At 42.2% G+C, this 21,489-nt stretch overlaps 2 protein-coding genes and 1 long non-coding RNA gene across 4 annotated transcripts in view; 2 read left to right on the forward strand and 1 right to left on the reverse strand.

The window, feature by feature from the left end:
• The window catches only part of MINDY2 (MINDY lysine 48 deubiquitinase 2), a 30,613-nt gene extending 19,285 nt beyond the window's left edge, over positions 1-11,328 (reverse strand). The window contains exons 1-3 of the mRNA XM_048060276.2: positions 10,587-11,328; positions 2,747-2,804; positions 957-1,021 (exon numbers count right to left, since the gene is read on the reverse strand). Of these exons, the coding sequence (XP_047916233.2) occupies positions 957-1,021; positions 2,747-2,804; positions 10,587-11,231 (768 nt within the window). The 5' untranslated portion in view covers positions 11,232-11,328. The remainder of the gene's footprint in view (positions 1-956; positions 1,022-2,746; positions 2,805-10,586) is intronic.
• Positions 11,329-12,392: 1,064 nt separating this feature from the next.
• The window catches only part of ADAM10 (ADAM metallopeptidase domain 10), a 49,739-nt gene continuing 40,642 nt past the window's right edge, over positions 12,393-21,489 (forward strand). Inside the window, exon 1 of one of the 2 annotated variants that reach the window (XM_048060295.2) lies at positions 12,393-12,960. In XM_048060295.2, coding sequence (XP_047916252.1) covers positions 12,906-12,960 — 55 coding nt within the window. In that variant the 5' untranslated portion in view covers positions 12,393-12,905. The remainder of the gene's footprint in view (positions 12,961-21,489) is intronic. The other variant, XM_067004146.1, reaches the window with a different exon arrangement.
• Positions 13,391-15,380, forward strand: LOC125182359 (uncharacterized). The gene is made up of 2 exons (XR_007161925.2): positions 13,391-13,795; positions 14,520-15,380. It is a non-coding gene; the product is annotated as an uncharacterized lncRNA (long non-coding RNA).

Here is a 21,489-nt window from a genome sequence, read left to right on the forward strand (position 1 = left end):
TTACTTAGTAAATACATATATTTAGCACAGGAAAGCCACAGAGGTTGTAGTTTTACCAGGTATATAATTTTCTTCAACCTCCTGTAACTTGATTACTGCTATAATCTTTAACAGCATATCATTTTGTGGGGAAAAAGAAATATAGCTATTTCAGTTATCACAAGGATAATTCATGTAACTTGACACAAGGCGTATTTTGGAAGATTCTTAAAAGAATCCATTCAATCTTCATTCTAATTTAAATCATCCCAAGATACTTTGGTTTTCAACACTGAACATTAGCAAGAAAAGATGACATAACAATAAAGAGAACTAGCTTGAAATACTTAAATTCAAATCACTTTTTTCCCCCCACAAGTAATCAAAAAGAAACAGCTGTGATCACAGAGCTTGAAACATTTGCTCCAAGATACATATATACATCAATATTTTTGGAAAAGAATAACATTTTATTTTAATGTAGAAAGACTTCTGTGATAAAACAGTGGTCAGTGCAAATAATATTGCCTTGTATAATATGGAATCAACCTCTTTTTGTCCATCAACACTTAAAAACAGATCTCTTTTCATCTGTATCATCAGTGAAAGACTAGCAGAGACCACAGAATGGAGCATGCTGAAGAATGCAAAATAGAAGACTTCAAAGAGCAACCACCCTGTTTCACGCTTCCATGTGTACTTCCATGTTATTCTTCCTCAATATGAAAATATTCTTTTGTTACACTCATTGCAAGAAGAAAAGCAATAGTTTGTGTTAACAGATAAGAATTTTTTCTTCACTAATAAGAAATACTTACAAATAATACTCTACATCAAGCCTAGAGAAAAAGGAAAACTACTAGTAACAGTTAGTATGCTTCTGGTTCTTAACAAATCAGTAAACCTTAAGTGAGGAAAAAAAATAGTACCTTTTAGTATCTTACATAAGCAATTGTATTTTAGGAGCAGCTTCTTACCTGCTCATAATTTAGACGCTGAATTTCAGAAATCTCTTTCGGTTTTGCATCAAGAATATAATCTCCTAAAAAAAGCAAAAATATAGTTTATTCAACATTTCTTTGAACACTTCTGACTGAAGCTAACTGATCATAAATATAACCATTTAAGCTTTCTATTAAATGAGATGCCATTGTATTATAGCCTGAATTATAAGTACAAAGTAAAACAAAAATATATTTTAAATATTAAGGTCATATATTGAGAAGCGAAATTCAAATGTCATTACTAAAACAGCATTCCATAATCACTTAGAGTATCATGCCAGCCTCTTAATTATTTACCTTCCCTCTGTGCCTTGATTCATAAAAAGTCAAAACTGTTCACAATAAAACATGTAATTGCATAATACAATTTAAGAATTGCAACTGCTCATCCTGACTGACATAATGTACATTTTGGAATATGTTTCCATACCCTAATAATTCTGAAAGGCCTGTATTCCATCTGTGTTTGCAACATAAAGGTTATTAATCAGTTAATCAAGACACAGGGGTTCAAGATCCGCGAAAATTTTAGTGACCACAAAAATGGTGACCAAAAATTTTAGTCTCCATAACCTGCTTCACCCAGAATTTTCAATTTTATTTCTATGCTTTTCATTTTTATTCCCTTGTTTCATTCCTAAAAACTATGTTTCTACACAAAGAAGTTCTATAGATTTAATAAAAGTATCATCATAGGTTTATTTTATCACCTCTTCAAATTGTTCAATATGGTTGAGGGGCTTTTCTTTTTTTTAGTTCTTTTTAAGCTGTAGGAGAACAATTTGGCAACTGCTAATCCTGTTGACTAAATAGGAATCTAAACAATCTAAGAAAGTGATTTTGAGATTCAATTTAATAAAATCATTCCAGAAGGTAATATGTCTTCAAGACAGAAGACACTTCAAGGCACATGTTTAGCCAACTGTGATTAGGCAGTGAGTTCAGATAGCATTGTTCTATCAATACAATTAGAAAAAAGTGTTTAGGCACAGGAAATTAGAGTTCTTAAAAGATGTTGGTGTGTTGTTTTTTTTTCCCCCAAGTTAATTACTTAACTACTTTTTCTGCTATTGGAATATTCATTAACAGGCTTTTGAGAAGCTTTCTTTACAAACAGAAAAAAGTAAATATAGTAAGTTTTTCTTCTGCTTCAGAATACTAAACCTAGTTAGTATATTAAGCTTAAATGTTTTACATTTGTTAGGCTACAAAGGCAAGGAACTGTGGTGCGTATAGCTTAAGAACTAGGGCAAATGCACTTGTAACATCTGGATCACTCTGAGCTGTTGAAGTTAGACTTGTCAGATGGAAACAGCTGCAGTTTTGCCGAAGACTGAATCTGGTAATGGAACAGTGCCCACAAATGAGACCCCAGTCACCATGACAACTTAATTCATTTTTCATGTTATCTTAATTGGGTCAAGGATTATAGTCACTGCTGACAATTAAAAGCACAATTGACTTGTTCCATTCTGTGGACTGTAACAAAACATTAAAAGACATGAATAAGTTTAAATCTACCAACACACTGGCATACTAAACCGCATCATTAGGCTAACAACTTAGGAAAACAGTACAGAAGACTTAAAAACTGTTGAGGAAAAACATGTGTTACTAAATACCATGAGTAATTTTCTTGAAATATGCATTCAAGTAAAGCTGAATAAAAAAAATGTTAGTAAATAACACAGTCCTCCTATCCTACTACTCACTAAGAAGTATAACATGTAAGCAAAAACTATCTATTGTGAGTAATTACTAACCCAAGTATTCCATCAGCTGTTCAGCCGTTATGATTTCCATCATTGGTGGCAGCTTAACCTGTGAAAGTAAAAGTATATTCTCTTTAAAATTTCAGAACAATGCAGATTAGGAAGTATTAATAAGGTATTTCTAGCCTGAAGTCTTCTGATCACCTTTGGCTCACCAATTTTTAAGACCATTAGCCTAGCAGGACTTCTACAAAAGAAAAGCTATGAGAAGGATAAGGTCACACTTCAGTTTTTAGAGAAACTACATGCACACAGTACTCTCTTTCACTTGCAGCTCTGTCCTAGTGCTCCCTTCTCCCATCAAAACCTTTCACCAGCATCCCCCTCAACTTCACAGGAGTTTACACTGTTCACCATAGCTCAGCTGCAAGCATGCAGGAAGAACAGTCTGAGAAATGTAGCCATACTTAGTTTAAAAACAAAACAAAAAACAACAACTCTACTTCTTTATATCTCTTAACTGGTCTTAACTCAAAAGTTCCAGTGAACAGACATGAGGCTGTAGAAAATCTGGGGGCAGCTGCTGCTGAGACAGGGAAGACAAGACTCACACAGGTTTGAGGAAATGACCTCCCAGCCTCTCATCCCATGCTCACGTTTCAAGGGTTCAGTTTAACGCCATACAGAAAGACCAAATACATACAACTCAGTGTGAAGCTTCCATTCTCCCTGATCCAGTCCTGTCACTATCATGTACTACAACTAACCACCCCGGCAGCTGTCAGGACCAAAAACTTCTTAGATAGTCATCTCCTCCATCCAGCATCCTGGGTAAATAAATGCTTTGGTTGCTCACTCCCATTTACATATTTCCCTGCAATAAAAGCCCAAGCACAGACTCACACAAAACCATGCTTCTGGCAGTGTCAAGGAGTAACACAGGAGTCTTCTGTTTTTTTGTTTGTTTTTTAAACTTTCTCATCAGTTTTTCATCTCGTCCTCTCTTCCACATCTTACTAGAGAAAGTCAAGAAAGTCTGGTATTTGACTATTAGGAGATGTATATACACACATACATACATATTAATCAAATTCCTCAACACTAATCACCATTCTCCACCAGAAAGAGGCTGACAGTACTATCAGGGATCTGGGGAAGGATGAGAATAAAAGTATGAACATGGAAGGCATTGGAGTTAAAGGCTAGGGGGCTATAAATTGTTAGTAAAGCAGGAAATTAGTGGAGCACAAGCTTGCAAGAAAGTTTAATTAGTTCTGCTACTTACAAAAAAAAAAAACCACCTTAAAAGTACATGAATTAAACAAGAAGAAAAAAAATCAGTCACGCATTCATAAGCGCATGAATTTTTGAAAGCATCTTTTGAACGAGCAGCGACTGATTGTAACTTGGAAAATGCCTTAACCTCTTCCCTGTACTTTTCTAAGTTTAACTAACACTATGTATGCTAAAGGTTTCCAGAATCTTTGATCCTGTTCATAATATTCCTATTGAGTGTATTGAGTGTGCACATAAATGCAAAGTAATTTGCCACATAGACAACAGGACTGAAGGCTTAAAAAGCTGATTCTTGCACATCCAGTTCTGAGCTGGCAGCATTTAAACCCGAGCAACTATTAGCTGTGCACAGCCCTGATGCAGCCTGAGCTGAGGCTGGGTCACTACTGCTCCTAAGGCATATCTAACAGCACGGAACAGAATGAATTAAACTACCTAAACCCAAAATGGTTTTGGGATTACAAACAGTACAGCTGTATCAACATCACATCAAGAAAAATTATCATGCCACTTCAACTATTAGCAGGACTAATGTTATGATTCCTTCAGGACTGAAGATAGCTTGTTTGTTTTTTAAATACACATCAGCTCAGCCAGCATTACTTGGGGATTTCTGCTCTGTGTCAATTTTGAGAATCTAGAAGCATGCCTACATTACAAACAGCAGTTATAAAGCGTAATTACTTGGTTTGCCCATATTTAAACACTGCATAAATATATTACTGTTTCAGACTATGGATTAAAGGATGTATTTGTGTCATTGGTTAATAAATCTCAATTTTCCCTCAAACTGTAGTGGTTAGGAATTTATTTAATTTTTAACCGAAGAACTGAATCAAAGTAATTTTGCTCATATCTGCAGAATCTCCCAGTCAGATGTTTTAAGTTAAATACCAAAATGAACTGCTTAATTAAATGCTAAACAAAGATAATGGATTAGTTTAGAGCATAATTTTAGGCATTGCATGTTTCATGAGACCTCGATCACACCTTTAGAGTGGGCTAATTGGGTTCCAACAGTCATGAGTACTTCTGAACAGAACTGCCTTGATACACAGAAAACACGACATTTCCTAACTGTTTAGGGCTTCACTGCAAGCGCTTAAACTACAGGAAATACAACACAACAAAGAGGAAAAAGGAAAGAAAAATACCTTAAAACTTAAGTGGGGAGACAAAAAAAAAAAAAAATCACACAGAACCACAGCCATTCTCCGCATAAATCAACAGAAGAAAACAATGTAAGCAGTAGTAGTGAAAGCTGTTGTCCGCAACAGTTCTTTGGAGGGACAGAAAACTTACAAATACATGCCAATGCTTTGTTGCTAGATTTTACATTACTTTCACATTTTAGGAAAAATGCATTTCCTCAGCTCCCACCCAGTTCCGGTACCCTTTTACTGCCGTTTCTTTGTCTTCCTCCCTAATCTCTCCCTCAAACCTGTCCAGTTTTCATTCTAGCTTCCTTCCAGTCCTCCAATGTGGGAAAAAAAAAAAATCTTTCTTAACCAACTATGTTAGGTACAGTTGAGACATTTTTGCAGTTAAAACAGTTGGTAAACAAATTTTCATACTGAACAGTTTGTTTGGCAAAACCTATGCCGTTTCTATGCAATAGACTACAAACTGAAAAATGAAATAATACCGACTTGAGATAATTTCAACTGTATTCTCCAACACTTCAGAAGGGCCTAAAAAAATAAGTAATATAGCTCTGCACTGAAACTAACACTTCTGTAAATACTATGTATATAGAAAGGGACCATAAACATTTCTAAGTGCCTATTATTCATAGTCTCAAAACATACTTATTTACAGTATGCAACTCTCTCAATTCAGTGTTCTGGAAGAGGTAAGGGTAACTTCAACCTGCGCCAGCAAGAGATGATGAGTATCTCCTGCAAACACATACCTCTCGCCTTGCAGGAAAAGCTTCGTAAACTCATAGCCTGATGGTATGCGTTATCGCCTGGTAATCTCACATCTCCCCTCTCAAACACGGTTCCTTCAGTCCCTTAGAATAGGCTTCCTGTCCTGGAAAATGCACAAGTATAGGCCCATTGATCTGCAAGCTCAACTCATCTCACAGATGCAGAGGAAAGCTGCCAAGGCCTCTGCTGAGTATTCATCAGAAACTCACTGGCAACTCATCTTAGAAGCTGAGCAAGTTCATCTGAGCAATCTGTGCAAATTCTGGCCATAAGAAGGTTTAGCTCAGTAAAAAGGAAAAGCAGAACACATGTAAAAAGCCAATGCCAGACCTCAAACTAGGCACTGCCACTGCAGATTCCAACAAACCAAATGGATATCAGCAGGAGCATACTGTACTCAGCTCCTCTGAGAAACAGGCCATTTTTACAAGAACTTAAAACTAAAAATTTTTAACTAGCAATTTTTTTTACTCTCTCTCTCTCTTCTCTACATCTCAGTTTGGATACACCTAAGCATCAGTGGTTATATAATATCATTTACAGAACTGTTATAGTCATCTAAATAGGTAGTTCATGGAGTTCTGAAAGTTACCAACAGTTTTGTAGAACTAGGCATGCAGGTAATATCGCTCTTAAAACCTTCCATTTATTAAGAGAGCTGTGATCTACAAAACTTTTACAGATGATGTCAATATATACTACTAGAATTATTCTCCTATACAAAAACTTGTAAGAACAAGATACTCCTTATGTATTCACTTCCCGAGACTTCATTAATATTAGTTATTTATATTTCTATTTAAATATGTTTTCCCTTAGGCTTATTTTATGTTCCAATATGATTTGTGTTCTGTGTTGCCTATTTCAGATATGTAGTTTCTGTGCTTTGTGTTAAAGTTCATAGACTTCATTGGCTACATGACATCACATCCTACCTGAGGAACTCACAACAGAACTACATGGCACATTTACTAAGCTTTCAGCATCCAACAATCACCATACGGTAAATCTTAATAAGGGATATTCTACAACCCCACACAAGATTGCAGTTTAATACAATGCCAGAAGCTATCAGAAAGCAATGAGTGGACTACATCTAACAAATATCACAAAAGGTACTTAGAAAAGCAAGCTTTGCATTGCTAGCTCAAGTACATAGTAAGCCACACTCCTGAAGGAAAACTGAGCAGTCTGCAATTTTAAGCAAGCTGAAAGACTGTATCCAAAGCTGCTCTATATCAGAAAACTCATGCTTCCACATACATTTTATATGCCTATTTCAATGCTCTACTTTTGTTTTCATTTAATGATTTTCATGAAAAGTCATTTTTTCATTTTGTTTTCATTCACGATCCTATGATTTCCATCACAGAAGCCTAAATGGTTTCCACATTGTTTTGCACAACAGTTACTTTTTCAGGTTGGTCTCATGCTGCTTTTGTTTTCCTTTGCTTTAAATATTTCTGTAACTTCTTTTTAAGAACTCCTCAGCTCTACCTCCTAAAGGCTATACAGGCAGTCTGCAGAAACAAAAGAAAAACAATAATAATTGTAACATTTGAAAGTACAACTTGTACAATCTGCCACCTCAGAGTTGTGCATCCAGACCCCTTGCTACTACTTCAGAGTTTCCAAAAACCCAGGTATTGCCAAGCCACTGTCTCACAGCTGAGTACATATAGGCGTAACACTCAATTATTTTCAAGCAGTCTTTATGCTTGTATCATTAAATAAAGATCTTAAATCTAATCTCAAAAATATCTCCCCTGAGACATAGTAAAAGCTGAATAGTGACTAGGAACAGAGAAGAATCTTGCTCAACTAATGAACAAGATTTTCAAGAACCACTAGGAAGAAATACTTCGAGTACACGACGCATTTAAGGTATAATACCTATTAGGTCTTCCTGTATTGTAGTTATTGCAGTCCTTTAAGCAAATTAATATACTACCTATTGCCCTCACAGTCAAGAGATGCTATCTCAAAAAAAACTGTTTTATTGGAGGGCAATCGGGACACAGACAGGAGAACACAACACTGCTAACTTTTAAAATGATAATCTAGCACAGGGGTAAGAAGCTTGAACTTTGAGGCACTAAAACATCTGGAAAAAGCGAGTTCTCCTTAATACATATTTGAGGTTAAGGTATAAATATTTCCATGATTATGGTTTACATTATTAAGAAGCAAAGGTAAATTTTAGTTCTAAACAAATTGATTGTGTGCAACTCATCACAAACAAAAATCCGAATTCAACTTTCACTACTGCATGTAGTACTGGATCTCAAAATTATCACTCCCATTCTGGGATAAGCAAAGCATATAATTGGACATCCAAAGGGAAATATTCATGAAAACAAAAACTAGCATTTTGACTGTAACACTTCTCAACTCTGAGAACTTCCATGCATTATCTGAAGTTATTTGAGACCATATGTACCTACAGTTTGACCACAACACTCAACCTTGTCATGACAAAGTTCTAAGAAGGAACGTTAGCGGTGGATACAGGGAAGAGGCACTGAAGTGTAACTGTTCACATCGTTATACTCTGTTTAAGTTATTCCCCCTCCTCCCCGTTCTCATCTCCTTTTTTACTACAGTTTTTCCCCTGCCACGTTAATTCCTTTTCATCTAACACACGCTATGGTATTCTCACTCTGCTTTTGCCTATTTTCAACTCTTCGTCTGCTCCCTTGTTCCCAAATTATAATTACCTGACCCAATCTAGTGTTCATCTTGGTTCAGAAGTGAGAAGAATGTGGATGTCCATCCTCAGCCTTGGTATGTAGCTGGCTACTGTCAATGATGTGCAGGTGAGCTGCCAATAAGCTTGCCACTCCAAACAATGCCAACATGGTTCTTGACTATAAACTGGGGAAAAGAAAGGCTAATTTGGAGAGGCGCTAATTAGGAGAATCAATTACAGGCAGGGGAAATACACAACCAACTAACAAGAAAACACTGAAGCATATAAATAGTCACATATGGGCAGTTTCACCTAAACTGGTGAATTGCTGTCTGTCTGCAAATCATGTAAATTCTGCTGAGGTTTTATATAAACTGATAAAATTGTAGAAAACCCTTTCTGTAATCCTAGCAACAAGAAGTGTAAGGACACTACAAAGATGCATTTTGATTTCCACCGACTCCTAAAATTTGATATCACATTTATTATTGCTAACATAATATTTGATCAAAGCAGACTGTCAGATAGAATTCTGCATGGAGGACAGCAGAAGAAAGTTATTATATAATTATGGAAGGAAAGGAAGAACACTAAGGAAGAAAACCTCTCAAAAATTAAGAGCAAACAACAAGGACAGTGCAGTCCCATTTATATCCATCCTTTCATTAAATGGACAGTTAAAAAGGTAAATCCTCAAACAGGCCACTTCTTTTAAAACCCCACCACAACTAACGATAGTGAACAAGCTCTCCAAGGCCCTGTACTCATCTCTACATATTACAGAGGGAGCATAAGAAGAAAGCATTAAGTACGGAAGTCTATGAAGACCTTCACACCCTCTTGAGGTTCGCAGGAACTACTGTATAAGATGATAGTTTAAAATCACATGACTCCCCTGTACTGCTTTCACCAATGTCTAAATATCATCACTACAGAGTCTGAGTCCACAGCATTCCTCCTGATGCATGAGCTATCCTGCTAAGGAATGCGTACAGGGACATCAACTCAAAAAACAAAACAAAACACACACTCCATCACTAGTCTTCTGAAAAATTACCTCTCTGAACAAATTTCTTCTTATTATTTTAATTTTGGCCTTCTTCTCTATCACCTGTTATACCTGCGAACAGCCTCCTACTCCTCCAATACCAAATTTATTCCCCTTGATACTACAACATAAGAACTACTCTCATAAAGCTTTCCTATCCTAAGGACTTCATTCTATCATCTCATCAATCTTTTGGGGTCGAATTATAAGTATTTTTTGAAAAGGACCCCTTCTTGTTTTGCAATACACGCAGCTCACTAGCTCTTCTCTGACTGATATTCCTTTTACCTGTAAATGCTAATAATTTTATTATGCTTTACATTCAAGTCGCCTATTTTAAATATTTAAAAGTTATTCTAAGACTACAGGAAGTTGTATCCACGATGGTTATGTAGAACACAAGAACTTCCAGGTCTCAAAGCAGTACTTGGTCATGACCTGATTTACAATCCATGCCACGTAACTGTACAAACACATCCCTATTACTCAGGCAGCTATTTGTGCAAATCTGTATTTTGTTAAATCCTGCATATGTCTCGCTTCAGAATTAATCTATCTTCCAAAAACATTGCCTAAGTTTTCAATGCTATATATAGAAATATTTCCTAAAAACCTCAACACATCTGCCAACAAAACATCGTTCAGTTTAGAAAAGCATCATCTAGGCTTTGACTTCTACATTAAGGCAACAGAGTAAGCCCCCGTATAACAGCGACATCTAAGTAGTGTATTGGCAACAGCCCGCCAGCAGTTATTTATTTTCCAAGTTCTCTACGTGCTTCAGAGCAGAAGTGAGTTAGCACAGGTTCCCGGCGGTGTGCTGCCGAGTTTCCGGCCCCGGTGCCCGCCGCCCCGAGCCCTCCCCCTTCCAGCCCCGGGCGGCAGCGCCTGCCCGGCCCGCGACGGCGGCGCCCGCAGCCCCGGTACCTTCCAAGCCAGGAGCAGCACGTTCATGATGGCCAGCAAGGGGCAGGGGCCGTTCTCGTTCTGGGTGATGACGGGCGTGTTCTCCTCCTTCCAGCGGACCCACTTGATGTGGTACACCGACTGGCCCGGGAAACGCTCCTTGGAGGAGGACAGGAGCTGCGCGCCCGCCGCGGGCCTATCCCCGCCGGGCTCCGGGGCCGGGCCCCCCGGGGCGGCCTCCGCCGCCGCCGCCGCCTCCTCGGCGTCGCTGTTGAGCTCGGAGCTGCTGGGGCAGCCGGAGTGCAGGTTGGAGAAGGACTCCAGCGAGTCCAGGCTGCGGGACTCCTCCCCCGGCGGGCTGGGAGCCCCGCTGCTCCCGGGGCCAGCCCCCGCGGGACCGCTCTCCGAGCCGGCCGCCGCTCCGGGGCTCCCGGGCTCCTCCGGCGCCGCGTCCTCCGCGGCCCGCGGGGGAGACGGCGGCCGGAGGGCCGCGGGGTCCGGCCGAGGGGAAGGGCTGCGCTGCCCGCCGCCCGCCTCAGCCGCCGCGGGCCCGTCCCCGCAGCCGCCGCCCGCCGCCGCCTCTTCCAGGAGGAGCTTGCCGGAGGCGCCCCCGCCGCCCCTCTGCGGCGAGCCCGGAGGCGGCGGGGGCTGCGCCAGGCCCTCCATGCCTGGCTCCTCCACGCTCTATCGGCACCGCAGCGGCCGCTCCTCGGCCAGCAGCGCCCGCGACGCCATGACAGCAGCGGCGGCTCCGCCCCGCCGGGGATGTGGGGGCGGGCGGCGGGCTGGAGCCGCCGGGGGCAGGGGGGAGCCCCGAGGGCGGGGCGGCACCGGAGGGCGGTGGCGGGGCTCGGAGGGCGCGACGGGCGGCGGGGGGGGCTCTGAGGGAAAACGGGCGAGTTGTGAGGGGAAACGGGCGCGGCGCGGCGGCGCCGGGCCCCTGCCGGCCCCCTCCGGCCGATGTCCGAGCGGCCCTGTCCGGCTGCTGTGCCTGAAGTAACGCGGGTGGGGCAGGCACGGGCAGCCCCCGGTGGGTTTTGAGGCGGCAGGCGCGGTGTCTGCGGGACGGGTGTGTGGTCCGGGGCGGGGCGGGGAGAAAGAACGCAGCCCCGTCACCCGGGCTTTGCCCCGATCCACGCGTTCGGTGCCTCTGCCCCTCACCTCTCAGTGACGCGTTTTGAGGGCAGCGTGGGGATGGTGAGGGCTTCCCTTACCGCTTCCGTTCTCAGGGTTCTCCGATTTGGTTCCTCGTAAATTGTTGCATCAACTTCAGCAACCTTATCTGAAGCGCCTTCACTGTCATGGTGCTTTCTGCATACGTGTTTGCACAACTTTTCGGGGGAGTTTGGACACGAAGGTAGGCTCTCCTGTAAAAACAATGGTTTGCCAAAAGCTATTGTTTTCCTAACTTCCTAAAGTAACACGGCGTGGGAGTTGGACTGTTGTAAAAGGGGTGGTGTCCCCCATTTCCTGGAAGAGCAGAGGTCAGAGGAGAGAAACCTCCAGGCTGATTCCCCACACCACTGCAGGATGCTTATTTAATAAAATAAACAAATAAATCATCAAGTTAAGGACTTTTGGAATCAACTAATACTGTTAACGGGGATTTATCTTTACAGGGAGAGGACAACAAAAGAGGGGCACGACAGCGAAGCGGAACTTGTCAGAAAGCCTTACATCTAAAGCGAGTCTCTGGGGGGCGGCGCGGGGCCGTGAGGGCAGGCGGGGGTCCCGCGCTGTGGCCGCGTGCTGCGCTTCCCCACAGACGGGGGCCTCGCGAGAGGCGGGGGTCCTGGGGCAAAGCGCGAAACGCGAGGAACTCGGTGAGCTGGGGCACGGAGCAAAGGGTACGTGACGGCACAGGGGGCAGCTCCCGGCCCCCCCCCAGGGGTCGCAGCCGCCGCGCCTCAGGCGGGGCCTGCCCGGCACAGCCCGCGGCCGCCCCCGCCCTCCTCTCTCCCGCCGGGGGGCGCCCCTGTGCCTGCGAGGCGGGCCGCGCGCTCCCGGCCGCCTGGCCCCGCCCCTCCCGCACGCAGGAGGCGAGGCCGCGGCGCGTTCCTGGGCGAGCCCCGCGGCCCCGCCCCTCCGGCGGCGTCGGGCGGGGGCGGGCGGAGGGAGCGGAGCGGGGCGGGGGCAGCCGGGCAGGGCCGGGCCGAGCCGAGCCGAGCCGAACCGAGCCGCCGCTGCCAGGCGATCCGTGGGTGGCAGCGGCCCTGCAGAGCGGCGGGGGACAAAGCGGAGGGAGGCGCGGCGCTCGCCCCTCCCCATCCCGGCGCCGACCGGGGCGGATGCGCCGTGGGTAGGCGGCGGCGGCGGCGGCGGGGCCTGGGCCCGGCGAAGATGGACCTGGCGGGGACGCTGCTCCTGCTGTGCTCCTGTGCGGCGGGCGCCGGAGGTGAGGAGCGGACGGGGCCCGGCCCGGGGCCACGGCTCTCCCCGGTCCCCCTTCCCTTCCTTTCCCCTCCCCGGGGCGCCGCGCCTCGGCGCCAGGCCTCGGCCGGGCCGCTCCCCGGGGCTCGCCTCCCCCCGCTCGCTCCCGGCCCGGGGCCGCGCCCGGGCCCTCTCCCCGCAGCGCCCGGCCCGGGACTTTCCCCGCCGCGGAGCGCTTCTCCTCCGCCCCGGCCCCGCCGGCTGCCGTTCCTCGGGACTTTCCTCGGCGTCCCGGCAGCCGCCTCTCTCCCTTCCTCGCCCGAAACCTCCCCGAGAGCTTCCCGGAGCCTCCCCGAGAGCTGCCCTTCCCTGTGCCCGGCACCAGGAAGCGCCGCGGGCCGGGACGTTCGGTTCCAGGAAACGCAGCGCGAGCGCCGGGGGGGGGGGGGGGGGGGGCTAAAGCGGCTTGGTGGGGGTTCCGCCCGCTCCCTAGGCCGGGGGCAAACACCCTGCTGCTTCTCCTCGCGGCGGGGGGGAGGCAGCTGTGAGGGCTTCCCGGCCCGGCTGGCGGCGTTCAACCAGCCGGGGCAGGCAGGAAAACAGTTTCGCGCTTTCGCAGGGGCGAGCGCTGGAGGTGGACTTGTGACGCCGCTCCTAGGGAGGGGTGCGTGGAGCACTCGATGAAGGGCTTGCTTCTTGTTTCGTTTTGGCACTTACCTCGGCCCCGCATCTGTGTACGCCGATACGTAGGCTTATTAACAAGGGATCTAGCCCCAAACCCGGCCTTTTATGCGTTATCAAAAAGTAACATCCAAGCAGGAGAGAACTCGAGCGGGTCGTGCTTGTGGCCGAGCTGTGAGGTAACTGTGATAAAAAACAAAGTGATGCACATGGCCAGAACTCACCCCGTTGTGTGTGATTACAAGACACGCACACAAGATTTTGCTCGTGACTTTGACCTCATGAATTCCAGTCAGTTATTAGGGTACCGCAGACTAAAACTATTGACATACTTTTCAAAGCCTTCTTGTTTTCTAAACTAAACTGTGCTGGCATGGAATTAATTCAAAGGGATTCATTAACCAGTTGTGAGAGTTGTTTTCACGGTTTAATTTCAAGCAGGCAAGTACGCTTTCAAGCTCAAATCATGATAACATATATATACTCTGGGTACATAGAAACAAGTTCATTAAATGTATTTTGGAAATTCATGTTTAATTTTTTCTTTGAGAGAAAAATGGACACCTTCAATGTTATCGGCAGTAGGAAGTGCTCCTCACTTTGGGTAACAGAAGCACGTGACTTACAGTGCTTAGCAATATAGATCAATCTTTAAACAAAGCTTAACAGTGCTTGATAGGAACCTGGGAACGCTGGCTGATACGCATGTCAGTAATAACCTATGAAGCTTTTTCCTCTTTTTGAAAGTCTAAACATAATTATGAAAAAAATATTTTAGCTTTTGAATTACTTTTTAATAATAGAATTATCTATTAACTTCTACTTACATTTCTAGAATTTCTTACCTACTGTAAATGTTTTTGCTGAACTATAAAGTTCTTTATTTAAATGCTTATATTCTAGGAGTACAGTAACGTCTGTGGAAAAGGCAACTTCATCATTCTTAAGTGTTACTGCGAGAACAATACAAACTGGAAACAACTGAAAAACGCAATTTACCTGTGCTACGTTTGAGTATGGTGCCTCTTGTGCTCAATAGTTCTACACAGATCTAGAAGCCAAATAACATTGTTCTTCAAAGATGTATAGTTTTAAGCTATATACATATGAAATAGTAATAATTTTGAAAATTACGTGAATTTGTACTTTTTTGAATGTGTTTCTGTATATTGAGACTAAGCGTGGAACGTTTTTCTGGGATACCAGAGTAATTCTTTCAGAAGTACTTAAGGGTTTATGTCTGTATACCCTGTCTGTACTCTATTGTGGTATTCTTGGGGTAGTGTTAAATAATGGTAGATTAACAGAACTGATTACAGCTTCAGTTCATAGTTAATAATGGATCACAAAGTCAAGATTTTTGTATGTTTTAATACTAAGATACAACTTTTATGGTTTACTTGTGTACTGTTTTATTTGATGGCTCATTTGAGGAGAAAGAACAACTTAATGCCTAAATGAAATCTGTTTCAATTGATTGTGAATTTGTTTACATTTACATAATTTTAAGAAAAATTTAAACTAGAAAAGGAACAAAACCAAAAGCAATCACTAGTGTTGCTGTACAAATGAAGTGTACTGCAATGTCTATATTATGATGCTTTACATGTCTATATGGCTTATGGTTAGGACAGAAGAGTTAGCAGTGATTAACTCTGATAGGACCTGATCATGCTTGGTCAGGTTCTGATATTAGATAACTTTTAGGGCTGTTCTAGAAATTTATTTCTTTACTACCAATGAATAAATACAACCTTCCTAAAACAGGTATTTCAACTGGTCATTTTGAACATAGTTTCAATCACGTGAGAAGAAAAGTCATGCCAATTTTCTTTTTTTTATTAAGAAACTGGGGAAAGGTAGAACTCACCTTAAGTAGATACGCATATCTTAAGTTTCTAGCATATACTGCCTTGAATTTTCAGACTTCTTAAAAAAAAAAAAAAGGTAAAGTGAATCTCAGTATTTTCCTCAATACCTTCAGAGTTGCTTAGTTTAGGGATCTGTTCACTGACTGATGTTATTAGCAATTTTGACATTTATAAAGCAGTCCTTAGGGGCAATATTCTTTGCAACTGTTAGGAGCATGCTTCATTGAATGTTATGGGAATGCATGCAAATATGTTAAATGCTACATAATTATTATAATGTCCTTTGAGGAATGGAAATAACTGATAAAATCTGAGGGTGATTTAAAGAAGTGTGGAAATAGTATTAGAAAATACTGAAAAGAAGCAATGAGACCCCAAAAAGTTTGGAATTAAGAAACGGTCGTGCTTTGCCTAGGCTGATCAGATGCTGAACATCATTGCAAATCTGTGACAAATTCCTGGTACAGCACACCCTTCTATGTTGTTGGGACTTCTGAGTTGTGTCTTAGTGGCTTGTGCTGCGGGATATCAAACAACCTATTTCTCACTGTGCACGGGAGAAATTGTTTTTTTCTGGACACATGGGGGAGTTGTAGGAAGGTATTTATATGAGCTATCAGCATCAGAGAGATTAAGTCTGCATCCTTGCTATAGATTGAGAAGAATACTACCCTTCATTAAAATGGCACTCAGCCTCTAGCACATATCTGGGATTTAAAATTAAAACATTTAGACCTTTATATGGCTGGATGAGGCAGTGTCTGGTAAAGGCAGCTGTCAGGTGATTATTTCAGAAGTACCCATGGTAATTAATTAAAATCAGTTTTTTTAAATAGCAACTTTGAAATACCATCACCTAGGAACCTAAGACAGTACTTCATCATTGCTTTTAGAAGGCTCAAACAGTTCAGTTCTGCGGTATGGCAGAGCCACTCTCATGAGCTGCATTGTCTTGCCCTGGCCTTGCATTCCCATCTCTCCTTCACCACCTCTGGTGTTTGGTGACATGAGGAGCCAATTCAACCTGCAAATTTAAATGAAAGCAGTGACTGTTTTCCTGCCATACATATCACCTCAAAGCAGACATCAGTTAGTCTGGTGGTGCTGTACTAACTGTGCCTTAAATGCAAGTTTCCAGTGAAGGGGAATGATCCTGACTTGGCTTTTGTTTGCACATGTTTTTTTTTCCACCAAAAACTAACTTGACCAGAAGAAAACATATATTTTTCATCCCAATCGGTTGTAGTGCCAGCACAAGGGAAGAGCAGAAATAGGATGGATGAAAAAGGGTGGCAGGACCTGCCCTTCTGCTAGCAATCACAAAAACACAGCCTAGATTAATTCTTCAGTGAAATTCTTGTTGGGAGATAGATTTTAGGATTACTGGCTTTTGATGCGCCTCAACACAAAAGTACTCAATTTGAATGCTATGTATACTTTTCAATGAGTGTCCCATGTGAAGGGACCATTTTTTTAAGAGAATTAACCAAAAATTTAAAACAGCTTGAAAAAATACAACCTGTTTTGATAATCTTTATCTAAATTAAAATACTAATAATCATTCTCTTAAAGGTGTTTATCACATGCTGGCACTTCAAATCTGCAAATCAATTATGATGCTTGCAGTAAAGAGTTGTCCAGTAGGTTAGCTTGAGCACTGAACAATTTCTGATAGTCCAGCATGCTGTATTTTATGTTTCTTTTCCACTAACAAACTTGAGTTGTATTTGAACTATTTGCCATTCTTGTGCAAGTCTTAATCTAAGCGTCTTAATGTATGCTTCACCTTTTAGAACAGTGCGTGCTGGATTTATCGACTTAAAGGACAGTTAAATGTTCTTTTACCATGATACAGATACACATAATAGATGCTTGCTTGTGTTGCTAAATTTTAGCACTGCTTATTACTAATCTTTGTGCATATGGAGTGAGCTTTTATGTGAATTTCCTCCACAGTGTTTGCAGATACTGAGGTTAGTCTGACCAGCATACAGATCTCCAAGTTCTCCTTAAACGCAGGCATGATGTTTGTCTGCCAGTTGTCAGGAACCTCCCTCTCACAATAACCTCTCAAAGGTGATAGAAAGCCTCAAAATGGCGTCAGCCAGCTCCTTCAGTGCTCTGGGATGCAGCCCTTCTAGTTCCATGGACTTCTGTACGTCCTCGTGGTTTACACGTTCCCTAACGCATTTCTTCTGCTTCTCTCTCACAGACTGCAAAGGTTTTGTCTAAGAAAAAGTTTTGATAATCTTTGAAAGAAAATAAACACCATGAATGAGCAGCAAAGCCATTTAGCACAGACCACCAAACAGCAGTTATATATAGCTGCTCAAGGTGTGCCAAGAGGCTTACAGCTCAAATCCAGTGGTTGGTATGTTTCACCCTTTGTATGATGTGCGGAGCTCAGGTAGGAGCTGAGAGGGTATGCCTCAGACACCTTATGCGTCCGGTGGGGTTGTGGCTGTTTGGGAAGTAAAATAAAATTTTCAAAGGCTGCTGAAGAGCTCTAGACCCTCACACACAAGGATTTTTACAGGGACTATCGCCTTGAGACATTTACCTAAATGTTCTGCCTAGTCCTGTTTAGAGTAAGTCCTTCCGTGTATTTACTTATAATCCCTGAAAATAAAGCTTTGTTCTTGGAGGTTTTTTCTCTTGGGAAAAGCGACATCTAGTTTAGCAAGTCCATACAACAATCTCCTGTCAGCCTCAAAAGCCATCCCACTGCTACTCTCTGGTATCTGTATCCTGTGTTCCTGTCCTCTGGCTTAGCATTTCCCCAAAGTACAACAGTGGCTTGTTTCACTAGGTTGCCTAGAAAGGCGTCCTGCCATCTTTGATGTTTGTCTGATGGCAACACGATACATGAAATTTGTAGAACAGTTCTCTTAAACTTCATCTGGGTGCAGGTGGTTCAGTGTTCCTTCTTGCAGGTTTTCTGGTTGTGTGCTTATTTTAATAGATCTGTCTTGAAGTCTCAATTCAAAAAACAACAGTTTTTCGATGGCATCAAAGTAATCACAGTAGTTCATCACAGTTTTAGGTCTGTGTGCTTGCAGTTGTAAGAGATTCTTGGGGTGAAAGGCTCTCAGATGCTGTGATAGGCTTCTTCCTTTCTGACACAGACTGTTCCAGTTAGGGGAGCTGCAGCTAGCCAGCTGTACCTGCCCGATGGGCCGCAAGGAAGGGCACTGAAGTGTCTGCGGGTGTGTTTGCGGTGCCTCTGGCGGTGATGCTTATACGCAGCTTAAACACTGAGTCTGGCAAGAGAAGAACCTGAGACATCTTGTACCGGATACTGCATGGGAAGTACAGTCATCTTTCCAGCTCAACAAACTTTTGCCGTTGGCATCCTATAAATTCGTACCTTACAGAAGCTGAGTTATTTATTGAGCTACCTTTGTGAAGAAGAGAATCACTTTTGATTTGTAGCTGGTTTTATTAAAAGGAGATCACAAATTGATTTGAGACTTTGGGCGCTACTGCAGTGTTAACGTTATGCATGCTTCTGGAAATGAAAGTTAACGTTCATTTGGAAACTTTGCTTTCAGCCCTGTCTGAAATCCATCTTTAGAAAAGCTCTGTAATGGCACATGCCCTGGGTGGCGTGCAGCTGCTTTGGTTTTTTAAGAGGGGAGAGTGCTTGTGGCAAGTACTTGCCATGAGGGCACTTAAAAGGAGGTGTGGAGTTTGGGGTTTTTGTTTGTGTGTTTGTTTTTAGTTTTGGGGAAAGTTTCTGTGTGATCACAGAATGTGTGTAACTTTGCTTTAGCAGAAGGGTTCTCTTTGTTTTTTTTTAACTTTTGCTTAGCAGAAAGAACATTGTAAGGCTTTTTAATGTCAACAGTCTTTCACTCTCTTGTCACATTTTAAAACTATTCTTTATGTTACTCAGCTGAGGGCAGCCTCAGCTTTCCAGGTGACCATGAGGCCTGGAATAGGTGCAAAGTGTTTTTGGGCCTTTCAGGAAGCTGTCCTGCTTTGAAACCTTTTTCTAGGTGCCTGATGCTGTTTAAAAAGTACCTTGCAATGCTGAAGGAAAAAAAATGGCCTATAGCAATTTAAAGAATGCGTTAGTAGTAGTTGCCTACCACAGAAAAGTTGAAGATAATTTAACTTAATTTAACTTGTTAAATAGTCCTGTGTTGGTAGAGCACAGAATTATGCACCTTTGCAGCATACAAACTCCTTAGTTTTGACGTTTTCAAAGAGTATTCATATCATATTCCTGATTTACATTCATTTTAAAATTAAAACTTCAGTTAATTATGCCAGTAATTATGTCAGTAACTTATGCCAGCTAATTCTGAAGTTTTTCTCTAATGTTGATGCTTTTGGCTCACATAGCTGGAATTGGAAGGCATGTACCAGCAGTCAGGTAAATGCATGTTGTTCATCAGTCTGATCTAACAACTGGGCCCGGGCTAATTGTGTTTGGTGTACAGAAGTCTTGTGCACTAGGAGGTGTTTCTGGTTTGTTTTGTGGGAGTAAGCCTAAAGTGATAGGAGATACATCAGACATGGACAACATTCTTCACCCTCAGTATTCCTCATGCTGGTTGGTGAAACTTTGGCTTTGTAGAGTTTCTTATTGGGATTAGAACTAATGTAGGCATGCTTAAATAACAAATTTTGTGAATGGTAAAGGCACTTAAGAAGCCTCTGGTAAACAAGATGAGAATAGACTTCTGAGACTAAGAGTAAGATACATAGGCCTTCAGTACCAGGAGGAAATTTGAGTGGAGTTTATCTGCAGTATATCATTACTTGAATTTTAAAGAGAGATGGCAGTATCATGTTGTGCACGTTCCTACTAAATGCAAGTGACACATTTGGAAGTATTCATTTAATTAGTCATCTTCTGTATCACTCATTGAGGTGCGTGGAAATCAGACATTCTAATCCCTTGAAAAGGAACAGAGGTGCTGAGAAATTCGTTATATTAATTTAAAGAAGACCTCATGATAATAAATACAGGAAAAGGTAAATTTATATTTTGCTTACAAAATTGTGCTATTAGTATAATAACTTTTTTCTTTGTGAAAATGTAACTATTTGTACCATATTACTGAGGCAAAGTTTTGGGATACGCTTCTTTCACTGAGCATGCCTGGGCCTTGTCAGTATACGTATCTGAAGGGAAATATTGCATGGAATCTCTGAGAATTCTCACTTTGAGGTTTATCTGACATTAACTGATTATGAGATGTACTGTTTTATATGGTTCTGGAGCAAATCGGAGGTTTGACTCTTCATGTGATCTCTCAGATTCTGTACTTCAATATTTCTTCAGGAAAAAAAAAAAGATAGCTCAAGGGTGAGGTTCCTGAATCAAGCATAAACTAAAGAATTGCTGTTTTTCCTGAAGTAGGAGATTAAGGAAGGAAGGCTTTGAAGCTAGCTGGGGAGCCAGGAACAATGGGGCAAATGCATACATTCAACTAAGAACAACATTCAGTGACTAAAGTACCACAGAAAATGAGAAGGAAAAAAAAAAAAAAAAAGGAAAAAGAAAAAAAAATAAATTATACAACCCTGAAGCAGAAACTGGTGCATAATGTTATTCCATTGATTTTTGGTTGCCCAAACTTCAGAACATGGTAGTAGATACTGCTATACCAATGTAGATGCTATGATATTTAAACAAATGCTATGCTTTGCATTCAGGAAAAGTTTAAAGATTACTGACTAATCATGGAATTGAAAAAATAGCAACTTACAAGTTCTATGCTCTAATTTTATATTGTAGTTAAGACTGTTTTTATACTGTAGCTTTCAATAGACAATTCAGGCTTATGTCAGCTCAATCTCTTCATAAATGAAGTTGTTGACAACTGAAATTGTGTCCTTTTTGTGAAAGGTAATGTGCTATGACTAGTAAAAACGATGACAGTGCATTTACTGTACTCATTTTATGTTTGTAGCACCACATTACATCTCAGTGCATTAAAAGGACAGAATTGACTTGTTTCAATAAAAACAAATAGTTCAGCAAAACACCT

Source organism: Anser cygnoides, chromosome 11, assembly GCF_040182565.1.
Source record: "Anser cygnoides isolate HZ-2024a breed goose chromosome 11, Taihu_goose_T2T_genome, whole genome shotgun sequence".
Classification (NCBI taxonomy): domain Eukaryota; kingdom Metazoa; phylum Chordata; class Aves; order Anseriformes; family Anatidae; genus Anser; species Anser cygnoides.